Raw genomic sequence first — 19,886 nt, 5'->3', positions numbered from 1 at the left:
TGAGCAAAGAAAAGTGCCTGAAACCACACTTGTGGTAGGTTTGTCACAAAATACATAAAAGATATACTTACCTAGGGTATTTCTATGACCTACAATAAGCCTTTTGTGGATGGCCATCTATGTCTTCTGGTCTTCTCACAGGGCCACAATCTCACAAACATACATATTATAGTGGTTGAGACATGGGATCTCTTTAAAATCTCAATTCTCAATGCTGTCTTGGTACGTGTTTTGAATTTGCCATTTCCAGATGTTTTACCATTTGACTGATATGTCTTAAAAATGTTTATCCAACATGGAAGCAAGAATTACATGCAACTGGAAACTTGACAAGTCCTGACACCAGTCAGAGAGAATGCTTACCTACAAAAGACACTATGTCCAGAGCAAGGCCTTGGCAAGAAACCTACACTCAAAACATTAGACAGACAAAATGGTATGGCTCTGGCTAACAGGAAGCAATTGAAGAGGGTGCCCAATGATGAACTATAGCCTCTATACACTCACACTCCTGATGGGGGACTTTAGCCAATCACCTTCTGTTTAGGGTGTGTCCCCCTGGGGCCACAGAAAAACAGATAAAATACCCAGGTGCACTTGTTTCTTCCTCTTTTTTTGCCCCCTGCTCTCCTGGATCGCTGGAACCCTGGTTTTGTAAGTTTCCTTTCTTCTGTTTATTAAAGCTGAATATTATTTTAAGTTGGTTTGGCTAATTATCGACCTCGCCCCTTCACACCCCTTCACACCCCACCACCACATACAAAATGTAATTTTACGGCAGAGGGCATCATTTCTCCCCTTTGGCAGTAGCTGACTACAGCACAGTATTCAGCAGCGACTTGCACACTGTGCTGTGATTATGACAGGAGAAGCAAAGGGCACACAGCCCAGAGTCTTCTGTGGCTGTAGGGCAAGAGGAAGTAACATCCTCGTGAATGCAGAAGAGGACTGTTCCTGCCCATTTAGTGACTAGATGCTTGGACCTGGTGCAAGAGAAATGTTAGCAGCATCTCATGATACTAGCATTTGCTTTGAAAGGTCAAACATTTTGGGATTAAAGCAATAATTTATCTTTTTAAGATTTATTTTTTATTTTATCACTGTATATTTGCATCTTGGAGTGTGGTATAGTAAAAAACTCCAGCATTTGAGAGGCAGAGGGAAGGTTAATCTCTGTGAGTTTGAGGCCTGCCTGGTCTACATGAGTTCTAAGCCAGGGTTTACATAGTAAGACCCTGCCTTAAAAAACAAACAAACAAACAAACAAACAAACATATAAATGAATTAGCAGCAATTATAAAACAGGTCAACAGGTATGTATTTAAACCACATATAATGTGTGTGAGAGAGAAATCTATGCTTTTATGTTCTGAAAAACAGTAGAGGAACCCATAGCATGGAATTCTTTCCATTTTAACTTTTTTTTTTTTTTTTTTTTAAATGTGTATGGCAAGGCAATGGTGGCACATGCCTTTAACCTTAGCACTCAGGAGGCAGAGGCACATGGATCTCTGAGTTGGAGGCTAGTTTGGACTATAGAGAGAGTTCTAGGATAGCCAGGGCTGCACAGAGAAATCCTGTCTTGAGAAACCAAATAAATAAATATGTATGTATGTACATATATATGTACGTATGTGTAGGTGTGCACACATGAGTTCCTGCAGAGGCCAAAAGTGCCAGATCCCCCTGGAGCCTGCAAACTCCCTGATATGGGTGCTGGGAACTGAACTCAGGCCCTCTGGAAGAGCAGTCTGCACTCTTAATCACTGAACTCAGGCCCTCTGGAAGAGCAGTCTGCACTCTTAATCACGGAGTCATCTCTCCACACACCCCTCCTTTTCATTTCTATGTTCTCAGCACCTGTACAGACTCAGGCTCTCTAATGGCAGTTTATATACATCAGTCCACTTTTTGGCTTTTACCCAGTGAGGAAGCTGACCTGGGTCACTGTTCCACTCTTTCCTGACCTTCCATAAAGTAGACTGGTAATCAAATGTACTTCTTTTATCTTCTTTTTGCAGTGTTAGGCATTGAACTCGGGATGCCTGGGGTTTGGAAATTTTTCAACATCAGGCTACACTCTGGCTCACAAGTATACTTTTAGCTCAATCAACCCTCCATCAGAAAGCACACTTTGTAGACACATGTTGATAATGAAATTACTCTACTGTGATATTTAGAAATATAAAAGGCAAGAGTGAATGAAAACAAGCACCAGATTATGCAAATATCAGTTAGATGGATCTGATTTGAATTCCAAGATGGCCAAAGTTAACCATTTTATAAACACTAATTATGAAACACAAAGACAATAGAAATATAAGTTATTTATTAATCAATCCACTTACAAAGCAGGTGGCTTAATGCAAGCTTATTGACATCTTCACATATGATCCATGGGAACATGTCTTCCACATACAGACAGTGCTATTACTGACTGGATGCATTTGCAATCTTGGGCATATTAAGCATATTTAAACAAATAAAATTAGGCTATCCTGTATATGAAAGTATCTTGATAATATGCATCCTGAAGTGGATTAAAACTTCCTCCAAAGGAGAAATGTTAGTATGTTAACTTTTACTCTATATTATGTTGTAAATCTTAACTATAGAAATTAAAATTTTTAAATCAGTGATCGACTCTTGGTAATGTCTGAAGTGGGTGTCTATGACCATAGCCAACAGTAGCCTGACAATACAATCTGTGCCTCACAGTATCTGCAGATTTATTGTTTTCAAGTTTAGAGAGAAAGAAAACAAGAGACATGTAGATTCAGCTGACTTTATTTAAACTATAAAAAAAAATTCCTTAAAAGTGAACCTGGGACCCTTAGAAGTTCTACGAATGCATAGATACCTGCCAATGACTGAATCCTAAATTCTGACTGAATGACTTTATAAAATTAATGTAAGCAGATATCTTAGTTATTCGTGCTTAGCAGAAGACCTAACAAAATTCTACATGTCTTTTTCAATTTCCCTATTTTTTTTTTAAATCTGCAAGTATATACAATCCAGCTAACTCAAATTAATATTTAGTGTTCATCAAAGCTGTTTCACAGCAGCAAAAACTGGATTAGGGAATAAAGTTCCAAATGGCATAGAGAAAGATAAATAGGGTCAGAACAGCAGTCTAAACGTACGGCATCAATAGCAACTCTATCTTGCACTGTGCTGGAAGAAAGGATACACCAAGAAAATTCCTATTGATCACTCTGGTCATGTGAGTACCACCTGCATCTGATTGACATGGGTTGCATTCTGTTCCCAGTATTAAGAGTGGTACTTAACTCAGAACTCCATATTGTAAATATACAGCAGCCATTTTGTCCTAATTTAATTAAGGAATGTCTTAATACACAATATTATCATTTTCTAGAGAATCTTTATACATTAAACTAAAGTACATGATTGATTAAATTAAAGGTTAGTAATGGATAAAAAATTCATAATTCTTAAGGTACTATGGTAAAAAAAAAAAACAACAACAAAAAGACCACAAAATACTACTTACTAAAGCAGCTAATCTTGCCTGCAAGTTTAGGGTCACAAGCCCATGATATGTGCAAAGAAATGCAATACAAGGAATCATGCAAAAATACAGTAAAATGATACAGGAAGAAATGTCAAATCTAGAAAAAAAAAACCACAAAAGCTTTTATAAATACATCAAAATCAACTGTGTACATAAGTTGTAGGTCTAGCGGTAGCTGTACCATGTAGCAGAGTCAGTACTCCGAGTTCAAGGCTTCCAGATCTGCGCAGGTAAGTCATGCCATCTTTGGTTGACTGCAGTACCAGGAAGAATGGGAATGAGAGGGACAGCAAGAGTTCTGAAATACGGTGTCAACTTTCACTCGGCAGCTGGGCCTCTATGTCCACTCTGCATATGGGGCACTTCTTATTGGTGATCAGCCATTGATCAACACACACTTGGTGGAAAAGGTGCATACATGGAAGGCGCCTATCATTGATGAAGAAAACAAACAGCAAAAATTAATTTTATGATAATTCTATAGGGCACAGATTTGCAAATAAAGTGTTCTGAAGTCACTAAGCATCTTTATGTTAAAAGCACAAGGACTAGAGCTGGCAGGATAGCTCAGCGGGCAAAGTAATTGCTATGCAAGTCTGCCAACCTGAGTTCACATCCTCAGAACCCATAAAAAGCAGCATGCAGTGGCATATGCCACATCTGTAATCCAGGATACGGGATGGAAACAAATTTCCCAGAAGCTGGATAATCAGCTAGCCTGGTGCATACAACAGAAAACAAAAACAGAGCCCCGTTTCAAAGGTGAGGGCCAACACTCTAGGCTGTCCTCTGACCTATAAATGTGCACTGTGATACACACACACACACACACACACACACACACACACACACACACACACACCCTACACCAACACCTCTAAGGGCAATTGCTCATTATAAAAATGGCATTTCAGACAATATATGAATCACCAAGATAAATAACTGACACTTCTATGGAGGCAAAATATATAAAACTCAGAACTGTCAAATAAAGAATAAGACTGGCAATTAGTCTAGTATTGTCTTTTACATGAGCAGCCAAGGCACGGTAGATGAAAATACCCTGTTGATGCTGCAAACACTTTAAATATCAAATCATTATGATGCTTGTGAAGATTCTCTGAAATACATATTCATTTAACTGTCTTCCAAAAGCTTTGGAGACTGCTGTGCTGTAGGAATTAAAGAAAGCCATAACATGTACCATGACTTCAACCCCAAGGATCTTTATACGTCAGGCTGAAGCACATGCTTGAGGTAAGGAATATTATTTTCAGAGGAAAATCAGCACACCCACTTAACAAAATGCTACTGCTTTATAAGTGGGTTAAAGGAAGATGTTCACTTCAGAATACCACACCGAGTAGCCAATAGAAACTGCATAGGGTAACACTAAATTCAAACTAAAGAGTAAAATGGAAGTTGCTGCTTAATAACTTTCTACTACTTACTATTAAGAGCTGTTAATCATGCCCTCATAGCCTAATATTTCCACAGATAATACCTCGAAGTGCTCTCTTCCTTCTTGGACACTATCATTAACACTGTTAAGAGACTGATTCAATAGCTACATGCCTTCACTAGAAACAGAATGTTTAAAACAAAACAAAACCACAGGGGCTGCAGAGAAGGTTCAACAGTCAAAGAGTGCTGGCTGTCTTTCCAGAGGGCCATGAGAGTCCCAGCACCCAGTTCCAAGGGATCCAATGCCCTCTTCTGGCCTCCTTGAACATCTGCATGCACATGATGCACAAACTTATATGCAGGTAAAACACTTACACACATAAGAAAATTAGTAATTCACTTTTTTAAAAAAGATTTATTTATTTATTATGCATACAACATTCCTTCCGTGTATGCTTGCATGCCAGAAGAGGGCACCAGATCTCATTATAGATGGCTGTGAGCCACCATGTGGTTGCTGGGAATTAACTCAGGACCTCTGGAAGAGCAGTCAGTGCTATTAACCTCTGAGCCATCTCTCCAGCCCTAGTAATTCACTTTTAATATTTAAAAAAAAAACAAAACCCTTATCACATGGTGTAATTGACAATAATATATCTTTCTCCTCTCTCAACCACTAGCTGAAGATGTATGATGAGCCAGGAGGGGTCTACAGATCAAGTTCCAGGACGGCCAGGGCTACACAGAGAAATCCTATCTAGAAAAAAAAACAAAGTTTGACAACATTATCCTTAGAAACAGAAAAAATTATTACCCACAGCTGTTATGCTTGATATAATACTAAATTATTGGGTTTTGTTTGTAGTTTTTTTTTGGTTTTTCAAGACAGGGTTTCTCTGTGTAACTTTGGAACCTGTCCTGGAACTTGCTCTATAGACCAGGCTGGCCTCGAACTCACATGGATCCGCCTGCCTCTGCCTCCTGAGTGCTGGGATTAAAGGCATGTGTAACCACGGCCTGGATAAGTTACTGTTTTAAAAATCTAGATTATAAAGCAATTACCTTACAAACTATACAAAAAAAAATTCCTTCAAATAAAATTAGGTCAGGATGAGAACATACACTAAATCACAAAAGAAGTATGGTTATATTAAGCATAGAGGCATGTGCCTGTAATTCCCAGCACTTGGGAGGCAGGGGCAAACCTCCACAAGAGTAAGGCCAGCCAGTGGTATCTAGCAAGAACCTCTCAGAAAACCAAAGCCAAACCAAACCAAACAAAAAAAATCCGAAAACAAAGGTGAAGAATGCTGGCAATAGAGTATATAGAGATGATCCTGACCTTTTATAATCTAGATAGCAAAATCCTCTCAAATTCTAATTCCTGAAAGTGTTACAGAAGACAAATTTTACTACAGAAGCTCCCCATGCAGCCTCTGGTGCAGTCCAGAGTGGAAGTGCACACCCCTCCATGACTTTGATCCTTTTTATTCTTTTGCTTACAGAACAAATCTTTATTTGGATTCCAGTTTACTTTTTAATGAATGCCCTTTAAGACCTACTGATCTATTTGTGAATCAATTATCTGTGCTGAGGAACAAAGCCATGGCTGTGCAATTAGACAAGGACTCTGACACTGAGCCACAATCCAGTCCTTTCTATTTAAGAGTGGACTTTAAATAAGAAATGTCTAGTTACCTCACATCTTCACCTTCCTCTAAAATAGACAAACAGATAGTACACTTTTCCTCTGTGTCTTCCTCAGTCCCTTCTTCCCCATCTTGTTTGCAGTGCAGTTTCCTCTGTGAGAACCAATCAGTTGTTACCTTATTAGCAGAGATGACATTATTGAACAACTGAGTAAAGTCTGTGTTTATTTAAAACAAAACAAAAAGACCACATATTCATATGTAACTTATTTCTTACACAACAGTCATGAATTAACAGATGGATTGAGTGTCTACCAATTAACTACTGACTCCTCAAAGTGAGCATGAAAAGCAAAGTCAAAATTTAAGAGATTCTCTAGGATGAACCCTATTAATGTTATTTCGTGACAATGATAATTTGCACAATTATTATTTTAACACAGTTAAGCAAATTATTCTTCTAACGACTATTTCAAGCATCTCTAAGTTAACTCTAATTTATAACATTTAGTTTAAACAAGATACAGTTGTGGTTAACGCCTGACTGACACTCTTAGACAACATTAAAAATACCAACAGTGAGCTCCACTGTTTTCTGTACGGCACCGAGCATTATCTGTTCACTATGAACAGCTTATTTCACATATAGTTTGGAATTTCCACATACATAAATATGAACAATACAGAAATATGAACTAGGCATCAGTGAAAAAAAAATTGGCTAGGTGTTTTAGCTATTTTGGTTTTCCATGACAGGATTTTTCTGTGTAATAGCCTCAGTTGTCCTGGATCGCTATCTGTAGAACAGGCTGGTCTCAAAACTCACCAGCCTCTACCTCCCAAGTGTGCACCACCACCACTCATATATATAAAAACTATATATATAATTTCATTATGGAAATCACTTCAATAGTAATACAATTGCTATTACAGAATCAAGGGTCTGTAAGATTCCATTTTTATCATAACAATCCTCACCTTTTTATATTTATGTGGATATGTGCATCTTTCAATTGTTCCCTGGGATGCTCCACGATTGACATTTCCTAATCTTTCTTCCAGATGAATCAGTTCCTGAAAGTGAAACATAAATAGTATTAAAACCACAATGACTATTGTCCGTATTGTCAGGGCTTGAGAGGTGGTGGCTCAGTGGTTAGGAGCACTGACTATTCTTCGAGAGTTCAATTCCCAGCACCTAAATGGCAGTTAACAACTGGTGTGGAAAAATCCTGTTGTACACTATAAAGATCTGTCACTCAAATTTGTTTAATAAAAAGCTGACTGGCCAGTAGCCAGGCACGAAGTACAAACAGGTCAGCCAAACTAAGGATGATGGGAAGGAGAAGAGTCAAGAGTCACCAGCCAAATGTAGAGGGAACAGAAGATGAATGTGCCAAGAAGCTATTAAAGGTACTGTCATGTGACTGAGCATAAGTAAGGAATATGGGTTAACTTAAAACGTAAGAGCTAGTTAATAATAAGCCTGAGCTATCAGTCAAACATTCATAATTTATATTAAGCCTCCAATTCAATTATTTAGGAAGTGGATGTTGGGTATTTGGGAACAGGCGAGCACAAGAGAAATGTCTATTTACAATCAACTGTCTGTAACTCCAAGATCAGACAAACATGAAAGCTAAACACCAATGCAAATAAAATAAAATAAAAATAGAGTATGATCAATGTTACAAAGGTAACAAATTTAAATATTCATAACCATGCAATATAAATACTATAAATGCTGGCAATGCAACACTATCCTGTAAATCAGGTTGTAACCATGTGGCAGTGCAAAAGTCTGGATGTGCACATGGCTGCAGAATCTGAATCCCTTGTACTACATATGAGCAGTTCTAAGTTATCCAACCACAGATGAGATCTTCAGCTGCACACAAATTGGCTTTCCTTCTCTAGACTGTTTCTCTACCAAGAAAGCTCAATTTTCTTCCCATATGCAAATGGCTCTTCATTGGATTATTTTACTGATTTGGTAGGTTTTTAAATTTTTTATTTTATGTGTATGGATGTTTTGTGTGTAATATTTTTGTGTACCATATGCATGCCTGGTGTCTGAGGAGGCCAGAAGAGGGTACTGAACCAATCCCCTGAAACCAGAATTACAGACAGTTGTGAGCTACCGTGTGGTTACTAGGAGTTGAACCTGGGTCCTCTAGAAGAGGAGCTGCCAGTGATCTTAACCACCAAGCCATCTCTTCAGCCCCCCTTTTTTGTGTTCTTATAAGAAAAGGCCTTACTATGTAGTGTTACTTAGCCTGCAATTCATTAGGTAGACTAGGCTGGCATAAAACTCACAAGGTTGCCAGGCAGTGGTGGCGCACACCTTTAATCCCAGCACAGAGGAGGCAGAGATAGTCAGATCTCTGTGAGTTCGAAGCCAGTCTGGTCTACAAGAGCTAGTTCCAGGACAGGCTCCAAAGCTATATAGAAAAACCCTCTCTCAAAAAACCAAAACCAACCAACCAACAATAACAACCCCTCCCCCCACACACACAACTTATAAGGTTATGCTTTTGCCTCTCAAGTGCTTGGATTAAAGGTGTGTACTACCATAACCAGTTCAATAAACTTTATATATTATTTTATGGTAGATAATTCACATTCAATGTCTTTAAGATATTCACATCCAAAGTCTTTAAACAGTTAAGTTTTGACTTTTAAGATACTCTTCATAAATCTTTGTGTAAGTCCCTGAGGCAAAATTGAGAAAATCAGACATCTGACTGCTTTCTGATTCCCAGATCAGTGGTCATTCTACTTAATCAACTCTGCACTAAAAATCCAATGGCAAATATCTTCACTTATTTTACTTCATACCTCAAAATTGCCCCTAAGAGGACCTCTGAACGGTGTTCCATCCAATCCTGAAGAAATATAACGGATGTGAGGGTAGCCTGCCATGTCAGGAACCTGTTTTTAATACAAGAGATGAAGTCATTAAGATTTGTATTTTACTGCTAACATTGAAGATACTCAACCTCCATTCAAGTAATGAACTCAACTCAAAAGACAAACATGTGTAGCACGAATTCTAATTGCTCTTAATAATAAAAATCTAGTCAGATACAGATGTTAATGAAGAAGAGCAGAGAAGCAAAACAGCCAGTCACTATTTCTTACCTCTACCTCAGACCTAAGACTGAATGCTCTCTCTATGAAACCTCAGACTGTTTCTAAGACTGAATCCTCAGACTCTATCTGAGCTTCTGTTTACTCTTTTCTCCAGCTCCCTAGTGATGGGATTAAAGGCATGTGATCCCAACTGCTGGGATCACCTTTGTGTGAGCTCTGTTTCTCTTTTAGACAGATTCAATCTCATGTAGCCCAGGGTGGCCTTGAACTCACAGAGAGCCATCTCATCTGCTTCGGTCTCCTCAATGCTGGGATTAAAGGTGTGTGTCACCACTGCCTGGCCTCTATGGCTAACTAGTGACTTAACTCTGCACTCTGATCTTCAGGCAACCTTTATTTGTTAGCACAAACAAAAATATCATCACAAACATGACTCTAACTACACATTCTATTAAGAGGAACAATTAAGTGACCCTTAAAACACAAGCTCTCATTTCTGAAAAGATGGTTGAAAGAAATAAGGGAAACAGCTGTTTCATGAGGTAACAAATTTCTTACATGAACTTTGCATATAGTTGGGTACGGTGAGACATACTTGGCCCTGGCTACTCAGAAGGCTGAGGTAGGCTAAGGCAGCTTGAGGCTAGGTCTAGTTTCAAGGTCAGCCTGGGCAACAATGAAATATACTCTGTCCACCCTACTTAAAAAAAAAAAAAGTCAGGTGTGGTTGTACACGCCTTTAATTTCCAGCACTCAGGAAACAGAGACAGGTGGATCTCTGTGAATTTCAGGTCAACTTGGTCTAAACAGTGAGTTTCAGAATTGCCTGGGCTATGTAGAAAAACCTTGTCTCAAAAACAAAACAAAAAATGTCTATGTATATTCAAGCTTTTTAAGCCCTATTATCTCTTAGTAGTAGCAAACAAACTTAAGAAATTAAAGCTTTCATATGACCATGACAACCTCTCAATAGTAAATAAAGCATGAAATATTCTTGCCTACGTGTAACAGGCTTTTTAAAAAACTGTTTTGTTCAGCTGGGCAGCAGTGGCACACACACTTTTAATCCCAGCACTAGGGAGGCAGAGGCAGGCAGATCTCTGTGAGTTCAAGGCCAGCCTGGTCTACAAGAACTAGTTCCAGGACAGGCTCCAAAACTTCAGCGAAACCCTGTCTCAAAAAACAAAACAAATAAAAAATTGTTTTGTTCAGTATAGTGAATCCTGAATATTTCAGATTTCATTTTTTGTGAACTGGCCACAAATTTAAATTTATCTGTTACCCCAAAAATACTTGTTCTTTATGGCCATTCAGTGTGCACTAGGAAACTCGCACTGGCTGCTTGGTGCTCCCACTGATGTTGAACAGGCTCTGCCTTCTCTTCTTAGCTTTCCTACATCTATTTAGTGGCATACTTCTGCCACCAGCTTTCATCACCAGCTTTCTTTCATGTTTAATGTGGTTCCAAATATAGTTCTCAAGCACCATCTAGGGATTCTACCCAAGGAAGGCTGTGTTTCGCCTTGTGTCAGGTAAGCTTTGCTCGGATGTGCACTGTAGTGCTACTGCTGCACAATCACTGTGAACAAATCATCACTATATATAAGATCAGTGATCAAACAAAAACATGAACAAACCAAGGGTCAAGACTAAAAGACTGCAGCACACTCCATCTTCTCTGTAATGGTTGTGCAGTTACAGCAGCAGTCATCCAAGTGAACTGACTATATGAAGGAGACAGTACCATCCATCTTTATAAATAATCTTCAACATTTTAGCTGAGCAGTGGCAGCATGCGCCATTAATCCCAGCACTCGGGAGGCAGAGGCAGGCGGATGTCTGAGTTCGAGGCCAGTCTGTCCTACAAGAGCTAGTTCCAGGACAGGCTACAAAGCTAGAGAAACCCTGTCTCGAAAAAAAACAAAAAAATTCAACATTTTAAATTGTTTTTCTTTACTATTTCCAACATTACTATTTATTATTATTTGTTTTTGTTTTTTTGTTTTATTTTGTTTTTCAAGACAAGGTTTCTCTGTGTAACCCTAACTGGAACTCACGGCCTCTGCCTCCCGCGTACTGAGATTAAAGATGTGCGCCATTACTTCCTGGCTCTCCAGCATTGTTTTTAATCAGCCTGTGCTGAATCAAAACTTACTTATAGGGGCTGAGGAGACAGCTCAGAGATTAAGAGCACTGGTCACTCTCCCAGAGGTCCTGAGTTCAATTCCCAGCACCCACAAGGTGGCCCACAACCATCTGTACACTTCCAGCCTCTCATGGCACATTGTTACCTTACCCGCAGCTTCACTTATAACCAAGAGCACAGGAAGTAACTGACAACATCCTCCAAGCAACTTAGAAAGAAATTTGCCTCCACATATTCTAAACCTTCCTTCCAAAAACCTTTTCCCGTCTTTTTCCTCTACCTTCTCTTCTCCTACTCAAATTTAGTCTTCTGTTTCCCACCCTGGTCCATACTTAATAGACTACTCATTTCTCTTTTTAAACAAGCTGTTCTTTCTACCGGCTTTCTGTCAAGTCAAAATGTTTCTTGTTCCTCCAAACCTCAATGCTCTTAATCCTGGAATTTATACTAAATCTGCCCTTCATAGGCAAGCTACAAGTACTGTATAGTTACTGTCTGCAAGTTCTCATCTTTTTGAAAAAGTCCCACAAGACCTAGCAGTATGTCTCAGTGGCAGAGTGTTTGCCTAGAGAGCACAGGACTCTGAGTTCAGTTTTGCCATGTCAAAAAAGGGGATGGGAGAAGAGAGGGAAGGAGAGGAAACAGAACCATCTCCATTTCTCACTGTTAACCACTGACAAACCCATTACGATATCAATACTCCCCAAGCTTTATTCTTTCATACGGCACTAACCGACCACATACATGTGTTTATGAGAATAGTTTTGTTTCTCATGTGGGCAGTTGTCATCTGACTGAAGGACACTGCCATCTAAAGGCTGTTTCTCCTATCCACTCACCTTCCTGCCGCTTATACACTCTCTGAAAATCTACTCCTCTTCCTTGGATTCCTTAGCACTGAATGACATCTTGTCAGGTTCAAAAACATATCTTTAGCCTAGATATCTTTCTTAGTGGACACAGCTATCTCAGATTAGTAGGTCTAAAATCTCATCTAATATTTTTCAAGCCATCTAACATTCTCCAATACAACGAAAGGCACACACTTTTTACCCACACTAGAAACCTGGAGCCAGCCTAAGAATTACTCACTTACTACACTGTGCCCTGGTGCTTTTCCTGCCATCTGCCAGTGCTTTTTTTTTTTGAACCAGTTTTTTTTCAATTTTTTATTTAAAAGTTTTTTTTTTTCCATTTTACATACAAACCCAGTCTCCCTTCCCTCCACTCCTGCTCACCCCCACCTTCCCCCCACCCACTTCAGAAAGGGTAGGGTCTCCCATGGGGAGTCTGTCAACAAAGTCTACCAGTACTTTTATTTCAGAAACCTACTAAACTTTACTCTTCTACCAAAACACTTAAAGGAGTTTCCTTCTCCCACCTCTAAATCTGCTTTTCCCATAATTGAGATGTGTTCTTTTCAAGTATAATCACATTAAATCACTCAAAAAACATAAATATAATCAAAACATCTCAGCTGAGAGGCAGAGGCAGGCATATCTCTGAGTCTGAGGCCAGTCTGGTCTACATACTGAGTGCAAGGACAGCCAAGGCTACAGAAAGAAACCCTATCTCAAAATAAAACAAGAGCAACAACAAACTCCCCTTCTGTGGCTGCTGAGACCCAGCTTCCTGTCGAAGCAGCTTTGTGTTCTCATTCTCCCCTTCTTTATTTCCTTCCTTCCTTCCTCCCCTCCTCCTTTAACTCCCTCCTCCCTACTCCATCTCTCTGGTGGTGAATAGAGGCTCACAAGAGCTGGGCAAATGCTGGCACTAGCTACCCTAGCTGGCACATCTGGAGACACAAGCTTACAGACTCTTAGTCCTTGGTGCTGTTAGACAGCTCCTGACCAGTATCAACCTCTGCAAAGGCAGTACCCTGAAGTCCACAGAAGCCTAGGACAAGGGACAATGAGGACTCTCTACAGTGCCTTCTGTACAACAGAGAACTTCCTTTTCTCCTCACATCTATAGCTAGTTTTATAGTGATTTTTTCAACATTGTAGCAACACAATCTGCACCTGTCAGCAAGAAGCAGCAACAGCATGAAGGCATCAAAGCAGACCCAATCCACTGCTGGCAAATTCACTGATGCACACGTCTCAGTGACAGCAGGTCATGTTCATCTCTATCGGTGTGCAGAAAAGTTCACTTCTCAGCATTTTGTACATCAAGAGTATATTTTACAACAGACTCAGATTTCAATATATCTAATATCTTTTCATAGTATAATATCTAACTAATTAGTGGAATGATTTCTAAATTCTAGCAAAATATCTACTGTACTGAAATATTTTAATACAATATATAATTTAGAATAAAAAGTTACTTTCAGAAGGCAAATGCATCAGAATGTTTAAAATCCCCATTTTACCATTAAAGGAAGTGCTCCTAATTGTAGGTGATGAAGTCGAGGAGGGGCATGATAATGGGCCAAGTGAGGGTGCAGTGCGCCAGGCGTGTAGGTAGCTGCAGTCACTCCAGCTTCAATCCCCAGTTCCCTAAGAAAGAGCAAGAGCAGTTATCTTTGTGCCTTCCTTACAGTCTCTTTACTGCCAAGAGAAATAGAAGCAATTTCAATAATCCTTATGTTTCTTTACTTAGAAAGTTAAGGCAAATGTAACTTAGACCCTTCCCCCAAATTTTACTAATAACTTCAAGTATATTTCAGAAATAAATATTCAAAAAGCTCCATTTGGTGAGTATAAGCAGAAAAGCTTTTTAATTCAGTTTCACTCGGTCACAAAAGCAGGACAGACAGAGTGGTTCCTAGAGTCCCTTCTAATCAACCTGGCTCTCCTCAAGGAGCACACCAATAGAGCTGACTTTGTTGGGCCATCAGAATGTGACACATGGTCCCCAGGCTTTTGTTTGCTAGGTTCTTGGTGTCGGTGACAATTACAAGAGCTTCTACACCTAAAACCTTGAGCAGTGACCCCACAAGAAGGGCAGACATGGTATATAATGAAGCTCCACTTGCTTATTCCTACTCTGTGCTGCTGCAATGACTGCAAGTGAATTAAAATGAAAATGTAATGAAAACCCATTTCACTTCTCCAGAACAAACTAGGTTTCTCTTTTCAATGGTGGACACTGCAAGTGAAGCAAACATAACCATGACAAGGGAGGTAGAAAAGGAAGTCAGGCAAGCATGGTTGCATCAGGAGTCTGACCATAGCAGACACTAATGAAAACAGAAGAAATACTCTACTCCTTGCTGTGGAGTAATTCTTCTGTACATTGTGAAGATGTGTTGTTTTCATTATTAATAAAAAGCTGATTGGTCAGTAGCAAGGATTTTTGAGGCAGAGAAAATGTTAGAGAGAAGGACGGAGTCAAGGGAGTTTGAGGAGGCAAAGAACACATAGGATTGGAAGTAAATAGATGAGGTAAATGAGTCTTGGGGCAGCAAAAAGATGAACAGAAATGGGTTAATTTAAGGCATAAGAGCTAGCTAAATACAAGCGTAAGCTATAGGCTTAGCATTTATAATTAAGTCTCTGTGGTTATTTGGGAGTAGCTGGCGGGACAGAGCTGATTGGAGGTCTAGATAGAAAACTCCACATACAAGTCCTCTCAACTATATATAGAATTTGTCAAAGTCAAACACGGTTGTAGAGAACTGAAGAGTGTGGCTAGGAAGGAGAGGCACACGGGAACACAGGCTATAATCAACAGATGCAAGCATTCACTTCAACAGGACTAAGTTCTGGGTTTCTACAGCATCTCCTCATGGCCGAGTAGAAAGCAATAGATATACACTCAAAACTGTTTAAAGGGGGATTTTAAATGCCATCATATTAAATGATAAATATTGAGGTATGGATACACTAATTAACATGAGTTATTATTCTGCAATATTCCCAGTCCATACAATTATTACCTGGCACAAAAGAAACAAAATCAACAGCTGTTTTCCTGCTTCCGGGGACTCCCGCCCCAGAACTCAAGATCCTCCTCTGTCTTTCCAGACTTCACTCCCCAGACAGTTCCTCCCAGCAGAACTGTCCCTCCACACAGCTGCTCTCTGTGATATGCATTCCACTATAAGGGATTTCTCCCCAGTTTTACCAGAAGCTGCTTAGCACAATTTGAAATAAGTAAAATACTGACCAGGCAGTTCTCTCTGGAGCCTGGCGAGGATGTGAGGACATGGTTTGAGGCACATGAATATGATGCCCATGGCCATAGTTTGGGTGCATCCTATGTGGATGGGGCGGGGGACGTTCATGTGCCCGCCTGGAAACACAGAACACAAAAAGACCACTGGAAATAATTGAATAATTGGTTATTTCTTAATGTGAAAAAACTTGTTAAAATTATGAAAATATATAAATAATCATGATGAAATTTATACTTATAAACATGTACCATAAATTATTAAATTAAAAAACACATGAAATTCTCCACACAAACTTACTGCTCATTTACTCTACTATCTCCAATCTAATAACATCCCAGATTCCAGGAATGGTGGTGAAAGCACTTAATCCCAGGATTTGGGAGCCAGAGGCAGCCGGGTCTCTTTAAGTTTAGCCTGGTCTACATAAGTAGTTCATGGTCTGCCAAGGCTACACAGTAAGATCCTTAAAAAAAAACAAAACATTCCACAAAAATGGTAATTTAGGCATTCCCTTAAAACTTCTACAATAGGTATTTTAATTAGGAGAACAGCAGAATAGAAATAAAACTTTAAAAAGTGTGTTTAAACCAGTTAGCTACTTCACATAAACATATAAAGCAGGACAAGAGAAAATTTTATTTTACTACAATCATTAAAAAAAAATTCAATCATTTTAATAAGAATATGAGGAGCCCCCCCCCCACCGCCCCTTGGAGACAGGTCAAAGGACAGTTTGCAGGAATCTGTTTTCTCACTCCATCATGTAGCCCTGGAGACCAAGCTCAGGTTCTCAGGCTTGACAGTAAGCACCTTTACCCACTCAGCCATCTTGCTGGCTTCATTGACATTTTCTATAAAGGCTGACCATTAAAACATCAGTATGTTTTATAGTCATATGATCTATGAAAAAACTAACCAGGTAGGTCTTTGCCATTCCAAAAATGTAAGACAATATGTGAATAAAAAAGTTAAACTGTTTTTTAATAAAACTTTATTTACAAAAATTGACAGTGTATTGGGCCACAACCCAATGTCCTAATAATTCATAAATCAGATGATTGTAAATACCAAATCCTGAATTATCAAAAGAAAACATTTTCTTATTATAAATATGGGGGTCTATACTATTAGAAGGTTAATAAGACTTTGTTAAGATTGGAGATTATGTGGCCCAGGCTGGTCTTGAATAGAATTCTGATCCTCCTCTACTTTCCACCTCCAAGTAGGGCATCATGCCTAGTCCTTATGCAATGCAGAGTACTAAATTCAGGGCTTCAAGCATGCCAGGCAACCACCCGCCCCGCGCCTCCCCCCCCCCAACTGAGCTATACTCCAAGCTTTCATGTCAGTTTCTGTTTTTTGTTTGTTTGTTTTTTGAGACAGGGATTCTCTGTAGCCTGTCTGGAAGCCTGTCCTGGAACCAGCTCTTGTAGACCACGTTGTAGACCTTGAACTCACAGAGATCTGCCTATATCTGCCTCCCAAGTGCTGGGATTAAAGGCGTGTGCCACCACTGCCAAGTTCTATGTCAGTTTTTGAAACTTCTTGTTGTTTGTTAAAGACAGAGTTTCTCTTGAGTAGCCTTGGCTGTCCTGGAAGTAGCTTTGTAGACCAGGCTGGCCTTGAACACATAAAGATCTGCCTTTCTCTGCAGTGTTGGGATTAAAGGCGTGTGCCACCATCGCCCACCCAGTTTTAGAAAGTTCTATTACTATTCTTTCCTCTTGTTAATAACATGATAAATCAAATCAAATCAAATCAAATCTTAGACATTTTTCAATCTTGTTCTTCAGAATCAAAGTTGATATCAATCATTAGAAACACAGACTTATTTGCTTGAAGACACTCACATGGTCAACATATACAATGCAGGATAGGACACAATAAAGTTATTTTATGGTTGGCAACTCTCCAGCTCAGCCAGTGGTAGACACTAAAGATTTTCTATAGTAATTCTGTCTTGTTTTACGTGACCATAAACCTACTAGGTATGATGGTGTATGGCTAAGGAAGGAGGTTCATAAATTCAAGAACAGTCTGGTCTGTACAGTGAAACCTAGTTTCAAAACACAAAAGATTTCATATGTGAAAGATCAAAGGAACAAGAAGGAAAGCAAGCACAATTTCCTTAAAACCATGAGACCTACGTTGGATGCTGCATCATCCTCCTCCTCTGAACTTCCATCCTCTGCATCACTTCATGAGGGTGCAGTCTCTGGGCTGGAGGTGCTGGGGCTGGAATATGGTGTGAAATTGGCTGGTGAGCTGGAGGAAGATGCTGAGGGATGGGTGCAGCTGTACTGCCTAAATGAGTTGGGGGCGGGGGCGCCACAGGGTGAGATGCTGCATGAGAAGATATCTGAGGATGGAAAGCATGTACGGGATGAGGAATAACATAATCCACTTGAGGGGGAGGCTGAGTCTGAGGAGGGGCATTTCCATGAGAGTGAGGGCAACCCGAGGCTTGATGGTGCAGTGGTCTTGTTAAGGAAGCATCTGCAAGAAAAGTGTTTCCTGTCAATATATATACACATCTACTTCATTAACAGCATTACAATGTACAACAATCTATTATGAGACTGAACTAAAATTTTTGGAAAAAATACCATCCCTATGTGTTGTTCCCTCTTTGCTCCCTCCTCCCCACATGCATGCACTCTCAGACCACATCTACAGTAAAATTTATAAGTTTTGTATCAGAAAAAATTACCTTAAATACAGATAGCTGCTAATAAAACACCCTTGTAAAGGTTACCATAATTAATATACTCATCTATAAGACACAGGTATAAACTGACCTCACACAATCAACCTAACATTTAATAAAAGACTTAATTTTCATTATTTTTACTTAGACATGTGGTGTGTGTGTGTGTCTTTGTGACTGCTGTATGTTTAGGTGCCCATGGAGGCCTGAGGGGGCACTGGAACTCCTGGAGCTGGAGCTACATGTCGTGGGCGCTAGGAACCAAACTTGGGTCCTCTGGAAGAACAGTATACATTCTTAACCATCACTCCAGGGCCCCAAATTTTTTGTTCTTCAATAAAGAGTTTCTCTGTGTAGCCCTGATTGTCCTAGGACTCACTCTGCAGACTAGGCTGGGCTCTAACTTGGAGATCTGCCTGCCTCTGCAGCCTGAGTGCTGGGCCTAAAATTTTTAAGTAAATATGAGGGGTTGGAGACATGGCTCAGAGGACCAGGGTTCAATTCCTAGCATCTATATGGCAGATCACAACTGTCTGTAACTCCAGTTTCAGGGGATCCGGCATCATCACACAGACATACAGGCAAAACACCAATGCAGATTTTTAAAAAAAAGGTAACTATGATAAGAAAAATAATTTATTTTCTAATCACTTGCTTTTTTTCCCCAGAATTATTGATTTGTATTCTTAGACTGTTCCTATTTATTTAAAGTACTATTTGTCTTTGTGGAAATTTTGTAATAAAAGTATAGACATTTTTCCAAATTCTCTTTATTCTCCTATCAAATGAGTTTTTGCTTTTCTGCAGCCAGCTGTCCTGTCCAGAAACTAAAGAGGGGGAAGACTACAGGACACAACAATACAAATGAAAATGTTTTTCCATTAATTATAACTTTTTGTTGTTGTTTTTTGATACAGTGCCTTGCTACATAATCCAAACTGACTTCAAACTTGCAACCTTCCCACCTCAGCCTCCTGGGTGCTGGAATTCAAGCATGCAGCTACTTCCTAAACATGTATCACTTCCCTTAATGATTTACCGTCAGAGTGCTGTACAGAGGAAAGGGAATCTCAGTCTCCTAAACACGAGTGTGCAACACTTCTATTGCTGACCTTGCCTTCCACACCTCATGTCCCAGCCTGTGCTACAGACAGATAAGGCACGTAGGTCAGGAAAATGCCACAAAGCCCTTAACAAGATGCTTTCTCTCATATCTTCAATAAAAA

The 19,886-nt window shown here is 39.6% G+C and overlaps 1 protein-coding gene across 6 annotated transcripts in view; it reads right to left on the bottom strand.

Annotated features, from left to right (window-relative positions):
* Nucleotides 1–2,315: 2,315 nt before the first annotated feature.
* Rnf111 (ring finger protein 111) overlaps nt 2,316–19,886 on the bottom strand; it is a 78,078-nt gene continuing 60,507 nt past the window's right edge. For 4 of the 6 annotated variants that reach the window (XM_005347668.2, XM_013346413.2, XM_013346416.2 and 1 more), the window contains exons 8-14: nt 18,101–18,449; nt 15,944–16,069; nt 14,205–14,331; nt 9,430–9,522; nt 7,570–7,665; nt 6,641–6,768; nt 2,316–3,967 (exon numbers count right to left, since the gene is read on the bottom strand). In XM_005347668.2, the coding sequence (XP_005347725.1) occupies nt 3,850–3,967; nt 6,641–6,768; nt 7,570–7,665; nt 9,430–9,522; nt 14,205–14,331; nt 15,944–16,069; nt 18,101–18,449 (1,037 nt within the window). In that variant the 3' untranslated portion in view covers nt 2,316–3,849. The remainder of the gene's footprint in view (nt 3,968–6,640; nt 6,769–7,569; nt 7,666–9,429; nt 9,523–14,204; nt 14,332–15,943; nt 16,070–18,100; nt 18,450–19,886) is intronic. The other 2 variants (XM_013346414.2, XM_013346415.2) reach the window with 1 other exon arrangement.

Source organism: Microtus ochrogaster, chromosome 5 (assembly GCF_000317375.1).
Source record: "Microtus ochrogaster isolate Prairie Vole_2 chromosome 5, MicOch1.0, whole genome shotgun sequence".
Classification (NCBI taxonomy): Eukaryota; Metazoa; Chordata; class Mammalia; order Rodentia; family Cricetidae; genus Microtus; species Microtus ochrogaster.
This window is presented reverse-complemented; position numbering and strand designations above follow the sequence as displayed.